The sequence below is a fragment of the Sciurus vulgaris genome (assembly GCF_902686455.1).
Source record: "Sciurus vulgaris genome assembly, chromosome: 7".
Lineage (NCBI taxonomy): Eukaryota > Metazoa > Chordata > Mammalia > Rodentia > Sciuridae > Sciurus > Sciurus vulgaris.
The window spans coordinates 21,994,276-22,006,505 of record NC_136467.1 but is presented as its reverse complement, the minus strand read 5'-3'; the positions used below and the strand labels follow the sequence as shown (position 1 = coordinate 22,006,505).

The 12,230-nt window shown below is 39.9% G+C and overlaps 1 protein-coding gene across 1 annotated transcript in view; it reads left to right on the top strand.

The window, feature by feature from the left end:
• The window catches only part of ZC2HC1B (zinc finger C2HC-type containing 1B), a 49,485-nt gene extending 38,220 nt beyond the window's left edge, over window positions 1-11,265 (top strand). Inside the window, exons 7-8 of the mRNA XM_079146899.1 lie at window positions 10,624-10,708; window positions 11,088-11,265. Of these exons, the coding sequence (XP_079003025.1) occupies window positions 10,624-10,694 (71 nt within the window). The 3' untranslated portion in view covers window positions 10,695-10,708; window positions 11,088-11,265. The remainder of the gene's footprint in view (window positions 1-10,623; window positions 10,709-11,087) is intronic.
• Window positions 11,266-12,230: the final 965 nt, after the last annotated feature.

The window sequence follows — 12,230 nt, the reverse complement described above, 5'->3', positions numbered from 1 at the left end:
ATACATGCAGGCTATTTCTAGACTCTTTATTTCATTGGTTTATGTAGGTATCTCTATGCCAGTACCACATTGCTTTGTAGCAAGTTTTCACTTATGTGTGATCTCTCCAAGATACAGCCAAGGTCATTTTGGATATTTCAGGATCTGTTGAAATTCGATATGAGTTTTAAGACAGATTTTTCTGTTTGTGAAAAAAGATCATTGGGATTTTGACAGGAATTGCATTGAATCTGTAGATGCTTGAGGTAGTGGGAGCATCTTGACAATAATAAGTCTTCCAATCCATTAACATGTGTCCTTAATTTCTTTTAGCCAGGTTGTATAGTTTTTATTGCATAAGTCTTTGACATCATTGGTTAATTCCATGGTAGTTTATTTTTTTGATGCTACTCTTAAGTTTTCATAATTTCCTTTTCAAATTGTTCATTGTTAGTATCTAGAAAAGGAATTGATGTGTGTTTTCTTTGTATACTGCTACATTGCTGAATTTATTAGTTACAACTTTTTTCTGATAAAATCTTTAGGGTTTTCTACTTACCACTGCATCTGTGAAGAGACAATTTTACTACTTCCTTTCCAATTTGGATGTTTGTTTATTTTACTTGCCTAATTGTTTCAGCTAAACATTCTTGCTCTATATTGAAAGTATTCTGTGTGTTTTTCATTTATAGATTTTATAGTGTTGGGGTTATTTCCTTCTATTCTTGGTTTGTTGAGTACTTTTTTTTTAATCATGAAAGGATGCTGAGTTTTTAAATACTGTTTCTGCATTAATTGATATGACAATGTAGTTTTTCTTCTATAAGGTGTGTTACATTGATTTTCATATACCTATCCTTACCTACTTGGTCCTGTTCTATAATTCTTTTTATATGCTGCTGAATTTGGTTTGCTAGTATTTTGTTGAGCATTTTTGCATAAATATTCATACGGGATATTGGCCTGTGGTTTTTTTTTTTTTTTTTTATAGTGTCTTTGGTTTTAATGTAATTCTAGACTGATAGAATGAATTAGAACTTGCTACCTCCTCTTAAGGTTGTTTTTGGGGGTGGGACTTTCAGAAGAATCAGTGTTAATCATACTTTAAATATTCACTAGAGTTCACCATTAACACTATCAGTATCAGCTTTTGTTTGCCATGAGTTTTTTGGTTGCCGGTCTGATCTCTGTGTATTTGTATTTTTTATTTTTTCATACTTTATTCATAGTAGATTCTGAATTTTTAGGAATTTGTCCATTTCATCAATGTCAAACTTTTTGCAATATTATTGTTCATAGTACTCTCATAAAATTCTTTTTATTCTGTAGAATAGGCAGTAATTTCCCCAGTTTAATTTCTAACTTTAGTAATTTGAACCTTCTCTTTTTTTCTCAGTCTGTGTATCTAATGGCTTGTTGATTTCTTGGTCTTAAAACAACTTTTGATTTTTACTGATTTTATTTCCCTTATTTTTCTATTCTCAATTGTATCTCTCCTTTAACGCTTATTTTCTACTTCCTTCCCCAGCCCTAGGTTTAATTTGTTCTTTCTTATTCCTTAAATTGCAAAGTTAGGTTGTTGATTTTTTATTGTATTTCTTATTTTTTTGATGTATGCAGTTACAGCTACAAATTTCCCCTTAGCACTGCTTTCACTGTATCCCAGAAGTTTTGGCATGTTGTGTTTTCAGTTTCCTACATTTGATCATTTCTCTTGTGAGTTCTTATTTGATCCATTGGTTGTTTAACAGTGTTTTGTTTAATTTCCACAAATTCCTGCATTCTTCAGTTTTACCTCTGTTATCGATTTCTAACTTCATCCTGCTGGGGTTAAAGAAAATACTTTGTATGGAATGTATCACTTTTAATTCATGGAGACTTAACCTGTGACCTAAGGTGGTCTATTCTGGAAAATGTCCTGTGTGCACTTGAGAAGAATGTGTATGCTGTTGTTGTTGAATAGAGTGTTTTGTATATGTCTGTCAGAGCCGGCTGGCTTATTGTGTTGTTTAAGTTCTCTGTTTCTTATCCCTGTCCAGTTGCTCTCTCCATTGCTGAGAATGAATTGAGGTCTCTATTACTGTAGAATGTTTATTTCTCCCTTTGTTGAGTTTTGCTTCATATATTTTTGAGGGTCTATGACTAGGTTCATAATTGTAATATCTTCTTGCTGTATTCAACATTTTATTAACATATAACATCCTGTTTTATACAATGTTAGTGTGTCTCTCTTGCTGTTTTCAATTGTTGTTTGTACATTATATCTTTTGTTATCCTGTTTTAGTCAGCTTTTTGGCTGCTGTGACTAAAAGATTTGACCGGGACAATTTTAGGAGGAAAAGTTTATTTAGTGGCTCATACAATTTTAGAGGTATTAGTCCATAGGAGGCTGGCTCCATTCTTCAGGGCTTGAGGTGGGGCTGAACATCATGGCAGAAGCATGTGGCAGAGGGAAGCAGTTCACATGGTGAACAGAAAGTAGAGATACAAAATATATATCCCATAGCTATGCCCTGATGAACCACTTCCTCCAGCCTCACCCTACCTGCCTCCAGTTACCACTCAGTTAATCCCATCAGGGATTAATTCACTGATTAGGTTAAGGCTATAACCCACTCATTTCATCTCCAAACCTTTTTGCATTGTCACACACATGAACTTTTAGGGACACCTTACATCCAAATCATAATGTTTCCATTTTCAATTTACTTGTTTCTGTGCATCTAAGGTGAGTCTCTTATAGATAGCATATAGTTAAATCATGCTTTGTCCATGGTGCCAAACTCTGTCTTTTGATTGGAGAGTTTAATCCATTTACATTTATTTTTTGCAATAGATTTGAGTTACTGTACACCCTGCAGGACTCCTTGAACATTTCTTTCAAGGCAGACTTTTTGGGGGCAGACAGGACAGGAAGGGTACCAGGGATTGAAGTCACGGACACTCGACCACTGAGTCACATCCCCAGCCCTATTTTGTATTTTATCTAGAGACAGGGTCTCACTGAGTTGCTTAGTGCCTCACTTTTGCTGAGGCTGGCTTTGAACTCATGATCCTCCTGTCTCAGCCTCTAGAGCTGCTGGGATTACAGGCTTGTGCCCAGCAAGGCAGATCTTATGATAGCAGCTCCCTTAGCTTTCTGAAAATGTCTTAATTTCTCCATCAAATATGGGATTCTCTGTGACAGAGATTTTTCTTTCTCTTTTTTTGCACTTTGTCTATATAAGCCCACTGTCTTCTAGCCTCCAAAGTTTCTGATGAAAAAAATTGCTGACGGTGTTAAGGAGGATACTGTAAACGGGATGGGTTGCATTTCTAATCCTGCTGTCAAGATCCTTTGTCCTTTGAAGGTTTGTCTTGGTGTCCATTTCTGTGAGTTCATCTTGCTTGGAGTTCACTGTATCTATTGGATGGTTGTAGTGATGACTTTCATTAAATTGGGGAAGTTTTCAGCCATTGTTGTCAGAGACATTCTCCTCGCCCTTTTCTCTTTTTTCTTTTCCTTTTTCTGGTATTCCCATGAGTTGGTTCCCTTCAGCTCTTCAATCTTTTTACTTTTTAGTCCTTAGATGTAATAATTTCCATTGTCTTATCTTCAGGTTCATTGACTTTTTTCTTCTGCCTGCTCCACTGTATCCTTGAGTCCCTCTAGTAACTTTTTTGTTTTAGTTATATTTTCAGTTCCAGAATTTATATTTGGTATCTTCTTAGGATTTCTCTCTTTGTTGGTATTCCCATTTTGTTTCATCCACCATTTTCTTGGCTTTCTCTACCTCTTCTTTTAGTTCTTTGAGCATCTTTAGGACAGTTGTTTAAGTCTGTCCCTAGATCTCCCTAGAAGAGCTGTCATCAGCGTTTTGTTGTTGTTGTTAATAAGCTAAGAATTGGACTCAGGGGTGCTCTACCACAAAGCTGTATCCACAGCCATTTTTTATTTTAAGACAGAGTCTCACTAAGTTGCTGAGACTGGCCTCAAACTTGCAGTCCTCCCTTCTCAGCCTCCCGAGTCACTGAGATTACAAGAGTACTCCTCTATGGCCAGATGTCATCAGGTCTTTTTCAAGGAAAGTTTCTATTGATTATTTCCCCCTATCAATGGGCCATACTTTCTTATTTCTCTGTGTGCCTTGAAATCTTCTTTTTCAAAACTGGACATTTGAATCTAATAGTGTGATAACTCTGGAAATTAAATTCTCCCCCTTCCCTGGTTTCTTATTATTTTCCTTTTAATTGTTCTAGATTGTATATTCGGAGATTTTACATTCGGAGATGTAAACTTGAGGTCTTCTCAGGCCTTTTCTGAGCCTGGGCTACTCCCTGGACATGTGCAGTCACTCCAGTTTTCCTGTAGGTGCAGTTGTTTGGAACATGTTGGTTTCTAACGTCTGATTCCACAGAAGGGAAAAAGACAAAGATTAAGGAGGGTGGACATTGGTTCCTTAAGCTCCCTTTAAGTCTGCTCCTTCAGCTAGAGGAGAAATGGATTGCAGCTTGGGGGGCCGCAGGGGGCACAACAACAGCGGCCACCTGCCTCTTTGTGCGTCTCTTTGATGAGAAACAACAGTCAGCTGTCAGAACATAAGATCAGTGCCTAGATCTCTAATATTTGGAGGATAGGATTCTTATTGCCCACCCTGCCTCCCATAAGCCATGTGCAGATTGATTCAAGGACATGTGCACAGCTGCCTACCACATGGCTGGGGGTGGGGAGGATGTGTAATTGCTACTGTGTTAAAAGTTGAAATTGATGAAATTAACTGCACTTTACTGTCCAAGACTTCCCCTCCAAGTTGCAAGCCTTCATAGACTTTGGAGTCCCAAAATAGTCACATCACACAGATTCTGCCAGTGCAGTTGTTATCTAGATGGGGAAGGAAATTCCTGGTGATTGCTACTCTGCCATTTTCCCAGAATTCTGACAGATTATTAGTTTTCTCCTGATCTGTGAAAATGTAACAATGAGCTAGATTTTGGTTTTCACTAAGAAAAAAATAATTCAATATGTATGTGCATTTGTTTGATAAACCTTTCACTAACATGCTTTTTTCCCCTTAAGTCTTTCAGAAAAGACAATTTCTTTTTATTATGATTTCTTATCCTCAGATAATATAGGATAATGCTTAAAAGGTGAAAAGCACTCCTTGAAGTCTGAAGTCAAAGCTTAATAGGATTAGATAACTTTGACAGTGTGTAGAGTTGAATCTGGCTGTAGCAGCAAGGGTCTAGAACTGTTGATCTCTTATCTGTTGAACTGGGAAAGAGCTGGTAATAAGAAAAGACAGCATGTTAGTGTACTGTTGAAAATCAGGGGGAAATTCTTCCCTTGGAAAATTAATTTCCATAAAGTGGCAGCAAGGCATAAGGGAAAAGGTCCTAACTTGGGACTCACAGGTCTTGTTGTTAGCAGGTGATATGAAGCAGAAAATTATGACACCAGTCTGAAACATCAAAAAATAGATTAGCAGATCTAAGCAAATGGAACGTTTGCTCTTGATTAGTCACTGGAGGTTTATAACCACTTTTGTTGCTTGGTTAAAGGCCAGTTTCTTCAAATGGCATGTCCTAGCTTCTATAGTACCATCTGACCTCGCCTTCTACTCTTTCTTCTCAACCCTGCTCCAGCTGCAGTGGCCTCTGTTATTCCTTGAACACAGCAGACATGTACACTCCTACCACAGGGCCTTTGCCCTGGCTGCATCCTCTGCTGTGCCCACCAGTCTACACAGCTCACCAGTTTCAGTTCTGTGCTGAAGTTTCATCATCCCAGTGGGGTTTCCCCAACCTGTGTATTTAAAAGTAACAGAGACCTTCCTAGTTCCTTTGTAGTTTTTGTCCCCATAGCATTGTTATCTAATATTCAGTGTGTGTGTGTGTATATATATATATTTTTTTTTTTTTCATTTTCTCTCTCCTCCCACCAAAAAAGGAATGTAATTTTTAAGAGAGCAGGGATTCATCTATTGTGTCTTACTTTTAATATACTACTCTGTCCCTATCACTTAGAATTGTCCTGGCTCATTTGCAGTCTCATGCCTGCAGCTTTCCCAGGCTAGCTAGCATTGCCTGCTGGTGGCCCTAGGGTTCTGGGGTCTCAGGAGACACATTCAAACCATGACAGATCCTCACAATACAAACGGACCCTCATATGAACACAAAAGTCCTTCTGGAACAAAATATATGGGAGAAAGTTGGATCTTATTTCTCCTTTAAATTATTGACATTTAAATGGAACTGACATGTTAATTAGCTTTAGGAGATAGCTTCCTCCCTTCCTCACCCCATTTCAGGCTCAAGATGTTTCAAAACTTTACTTTCTTCTTTCCTGTGACCTTCCCTGATTACATTTAGAAATAAAATTGCTGGAATCACATGTCTGGAGCTCTGCGGGGGAAGCGGAGGCACAGCAGTGGAAGCTGATTCTCCAGAGTGTTTGACTTGGAGAAAAGTGTGAAATGCCTTTCGCTAATGTGAACCAGCCTGCACGTGAATCAGACTCATACCTGGTGTCCGTGTTTCTTTTCCTGGTCTGTGTTAATGTGAGGGTCTATTTGTAATATGAGGATCTGCTGTGGTTTGAATGTGTCCTCTGAGACCCCAGAACTGTAGGGCCACCAGCAAGCAACCCCAGCCTGGGAAAGCTGTGGGCATGAGCCTCCAGCCCATGAGGGCTTCTGGGTGCACTGAGCTCAGCAAAACTCCAACAGGGAAGCGGGTGGTACCCGAGGCCTTGGGGGCCCAGCCCTTACCCTTTTTCCAGTGTGTCCTTCTTGTAGACATGGAGCCCAAGGAGATTATTCTGAGTCTCAAGATTTCATATTGTCTTCCCTCTTGGGTTTTGGACCTATTGGGGAGCAGTTACCCCTTTATTCTTCTTTTTCCCTTTCATAATGGGATGTCCACCCTATGCCTGTTCCACAATGGTATTTCAGCAGTAGATAATTTGTTTCATTTCATAGACTCACAGTTGGAAGGAAATTTGCTTTACAGATGAATCATCCCTTGAGCCTCACCCACATCTGATTTTGATGAGATTCTGAACTTTGAACTTTTAAGTTAGAAGCTGAAATGAGTTAAGATTTGGGGGCTGTGGGGACAGAATGGATATGTTTTGCATGGAAGGAGGATATTGACTTAGGGGCTTAGGCAGAATGTTATGAATTAAATGTGTCCCCCAAAGTTCATGCATTGAAGACTTAGTCTCTAGTACTATAGTGTTTAGAGGCAGAATATTTGAGAGGTGTTTCAGTCATGAAATTCTATCTCTCTTCCTCTCTCTTGGGGTAAATTCTCTTTCCCTTCTGCTGTCTGCCATGGGCTGACATAACCAGAAGATCCTCATCAGATATCTCAGGGCCCCTTAAGCTTGGGCTTTCCAGCTTCCAGAACTGTAAGAAATGAACATCTTTTCTTTACAAACTTCCCAGTCTACTATTTTCTTATAGCAGCACAAAGCAGACAAAGATAAAAATGTTTTTAAATTTGTTATTGGACTTTGTTATTTCTAAATTGACAAATCAGTAGTTTAGGCTACTATGTGTTACTCTCCTTTTTTTTTTTTTTAACTTTATGGCCATTTATGGTGCCACATAAACTCAACTGTTGTCTTTCAGATAGCTAGTAATGTCCATATCAGTCTATTTTTCCATTACTGTAGTAAAATACCTGAAACTGGGTACATGATAAAGAAAAGAGGGTTATTATCTCACAGTTCTGAGGCTGAAAGTCCAAACAACATGACACTGGTACTCTGGTGAGTATCTCACAGTGGATATCATCACAATGGCAAATGCTTATGCAAGAGGGAGATATGGCATGGCAAGAAGGGAAGTGAAATCTGGGGGGGGGGGGCAGACTTGCTCCTTTGATAACAGCTCACTCTCACAGGAACAGAGGTTCCATGAGAATTACTTAACCCCTTCTTAGGATGATGTCCCTAGTGACCTCCCTATTAGGCTCCACCTTGTAAAGGTCCTACCACTTCTTAACATCACCACACTGGGGACTAAGTTTTCAACACCTGAACACTTGGGGGTCACATCCCAACCATATCTAAACCATAACAACCTCCCAAACTCTGGATTTCATTATCAACTCTCTCTAGCAAAGTAAGCATGTAGTATCCCCCATGAATAATGGCTAAATTCTCAGCAGGGGAGACGCATGTGTATAAGTCACAGGCCTTCCTTATCCTGGGGTCTCATGAGAAGACACGGCACACACACGTGAGAGCATGTGTTAGCCTGTGAAACGGGGACATTGTTGCCAGGGTGCTCAGGAGGAGTCCTACATCCAACAGTTACCAGGCAGGATTGTTTCCTGTGCCTCCGGAGCCTTAAAAATCTAGGGGGACAATCAATAACTGCCTAGTATTTAACAACAAGATGGAAAAGTCCTAAGGGAATACAAGAAGGAACTCAACTTTGCCCAGGAGGCTTCGTGGCTGTCCAAATTGGCAGTCTGAGAGAGGAGAAGCTTTGTGGAAGGGGATGGCTTTCAGGATGAGCTAGATTTTGACAAGAAAAATTGAAGAATAAACAAGGATGGGGAAATGTGAGTGCAGAGGACACACTCCAGGAACACAGGGCAGGATTGGCCAAAGCAGAGGAAAGAGTTGGGGGGTAAAGAGAAACTCAAGTTGAAATGGAAGGCCCGGGTGTGAGCAGGGAACTCAGGGACGCCGGGCAAAGCATTCAGACTTCACATCCTTTATGTCAACGCTGTTGTCACATCCTCTGCCACTCACTCTATGTCAGGCACATCTGTGTGAGTCAGGCAATTACGTTGACCTAGAAACTCTGTCTCTGGCCACTTTAAGTCAGCCTGCCAAAAATTTCTTTTGAGAAACAGCATTTTAAGAATTATGTAAGAAATTCTAGCTTACTGTAAAAGATATTGGGAAATGGAGGGAACGTTATAAAGTTGAAAATCGTTCATCATGCTGCCACCCATCCATGGTTAGCTCTGACATTTTTTCCCAATTTATTTCTCTTCATATTCTTCCCTTCTAGTTTTCCTTCTAGCAACATTGGAATCATCTTGTTTGTTTGTTTGTTTGTTTTTTCCACTTAATGCATTTTCACTATTTCCCTATAGCAAAAAAGAATCTCTTTGAAAACAGTATCATATCAGGAATACGTTGTAACTCCCTCCGCTATTTCCCTGATAGTGAGCAGGTAGATTGCTTCTACATTTTTCCTGTATTCCATAAGTCCCCAGTTCATGGACAGTGGCCCCACTTAAATTACGCACTCTTCCAAACACTTCATGGACAAAGTCATTTAATCCTCAGGCTAGCATGAGCAGGTCAGTGTATGTTCATATTCCTGTTTTCCAGATGAGGATTAAGCAATTTGGACAAGCAACTTAATAGGAAGCAGCAGGGCTTTTCCCCAAAGCTCCATCTGCTTTGGGAAAACTGGGTCCAAAAATACAAATGTCAAGGCTATAGATAACATTAGGAAATCATTTCAGGAAAAAAAAAAAAAGAAAAAAAAAGGCTCCTCTTGCATTCCCACCAAGATTCTAATGTTCAGGTGGGAAAAGCGTTTCTGACTTCCAGTCAGCAAGCAGTTACTGATGGTGGTTTGCTCAAGGCTTTAGCATCAGAGTGACCGGTGGGCAAAGAGGTGCCAGCACCACGTTCCTTCCCCAGCACCTTTATGCTGAGACTAAAATTGCTAGGAAAATGTAATTCTGGGATCCACACCTGTGTTGCTTCATAGTTAGTAAACTGAATCGCTCACTTTAGTTGCTGTGGGCTGTGCTCACTGGCCCCACCCCCTAGTCTGTGGGTTTTTGTCAAGTTAAGCATCTTGCCTGCTCTCGCATGCCCCTTCTTCCATAACTGAATTGTGTGGCAAACGTAGTGAGATCTTAGTGTTGATTTCTGATTCTTTGGTAGAAGGTCTATATATCCGTGGGTAAAACTAACACTGAAAGCTTTTCCTATTCCTATATCCTCTGATTGTTTGACTCATAATTTCCTTATTGCTCTCTCCTCATTAAACACTGAATGACGATTAGAAAGGAGGCCTCTAGGACAGAGGGAACTTGTTTCTTTTTATAAAGAATGATTGCTCTGAAAATCCTGTCCCATACCATGTGGTCAAACCCAGACCACAGAACGCTGTGCTCAGATCCAGAGACCTCTACATCTCCATACCTAACCATCCTGTGGGGCACAAAGGAGTAGAACAGTGCTTCTGTCACAAGTCCAGCCATGTGAAACCCCCGAGAGGGAAGGCTTCCTGTGCTTCCATAAGGCTTGGCAAACCCTAACTGGTATGAGAGCTGGCAAAGAACCATGAAGACGTGAAATACTCGGGGTACATTTTGAAAGCTTAGGCAGTGGTGGGGAGGGATGCTGAGGTCATATTGTATAAATGGCAGGTCCCCTAAGGAGCCAGTCCAAAGTTCATGGGAAGATAAAGGGCTAGGGGACAGTGGGGCAAAGCACCTGAGAGATGGTCCCCATTTTCCTTATTATTTGTCCTAGGTCAGAAAGTGGGTATAGATACCAACAAATAAACATACAAATAAAAACTAAGGTTTTGGAATCCAATGTGAGGATTTCATAATCTTTCCCCCCAACCCTTGGGAATGTTTTGCTTTGACATAATAACAAATCTGTTTGTGTTTGCAAAGGATTCGCTATGGACCCTACTTCTGGAGCAAAACTCAGACAAGGACTTAGTAAATCTTCTAAAAAAGATTAACTCCTAGAGATCAGGTAAGAGAAAAAAAATTCCTAATCCAGGTGTGGCTGATCACACAATGTGCAGAATATAGTTGGTCAACATTCAAGAGAATGGATCTATCCTAATTTGGGCTAGCACAATGTATGCTCATGAAACTGTTGGTCGATGTGAAAGGACACCCCGAGTTTCAATCTTGAGTTGAGGGGAGGGCAATGATCCTCACTTTTGACCTGGAAAGCTACTGCCTTGTTTTTTTTTTTTTTTTCTCAAACATTCCACAGTAAAAGGATAGTCCCTAAGATTGTGGATTGTGTGTGAAGTGTTTATAGATCTACAGAGGCCTGTTGCTTCACATTCTCACTGTGGAAAGAGTGATGGTCTAAAGCTAACGATGCTTCTTTCTGCCTTCAGACTGGCTCCACGAAGCTCATCAGCCTGGATGGCCTTGTACCCAGGAATGCCACCCAACAGGAAGGACAGACAATGCCCAAGTTCTAGAGGCATCACTTAGGATAAGTAACACTAGCTTCAACTTTCCTCTTTAATCCCTTCACAATTTTCAAAACAAAAAAAAAAAATCATTAAACAAATCAACCTGTATGATAATGTTTAAGATTCACTTGAAGTGTTTTTTTTTTTTTTTTAATCAAAATGTCGCTTTGGGAGTTGAACCTTTTTGTGGCATCATCTTTGGAGTACTAGCATTACTTATTTACTAGGAATGCTGCATTCTAACCAGAATCTTTTCTATATAAAAGCTGTCCTAGGCTAGCTTTAATATTTACTAATATAATTAGTAATGATTCCTATTTTAAATGTTCCTTTCTGTGTCATGTAGAATAATTCCACACAGAACATATTTGGGGGGAAACTTGCAGGCGGAAAGTTCTCAGAAAACTTCCCACCCTGTGGAAGAACATTACGGGCCCCCTGCCATCCATCAGAGCCAAGTCAGAGCCACCTGCTACTCTTTGCCATTTCTTTACACAGCTGCTGGGAGAAGGGGAGCCAGCTCCTTCTCCTCTTTGCAGTCTTAGGCATCAGGGTTTTTTTTTTTTTTTTTTTTTTTTTTTTTTTTTTTTTTTTTTTAGGAATCATTTATTTATTTAATAAGTCTTGTGCTTTTTTAGCCCAAGAACTTAATTTTTCTTCATCAGGAACTTTAATAGGGAAAATTCAGTGAAGTTTCTTGTCTAAATTTCAGTGAGATTCCCAAGTTGCCCCCATGATAGTGCAGCAAAAACATCTGAAGCTCTCACGACCTGAGTTTTTGGGACCAAATGCGGTTGTTTCATGTTCATTACGATGCTTTATGAACATCAGTGTGCATTCTGGAACTGACCAAGTTCTATATTAAAGCATGTAAAAGTCTTTGTGGACGCTTCTCTGAATAGACTTTGGGAGGTCCTAGATGAGGTGAGCTAACGCTCCCCCGACCTCTTGTTCTGGAAGGATGCTTCCACCCGAGAGGAAGGACAGAATACGGAAACTGACTTGGACATCCAGAGCGGTGGGCACCAGATTCCTTTCAGCTAGTACCCTGTTTTGTTTCCT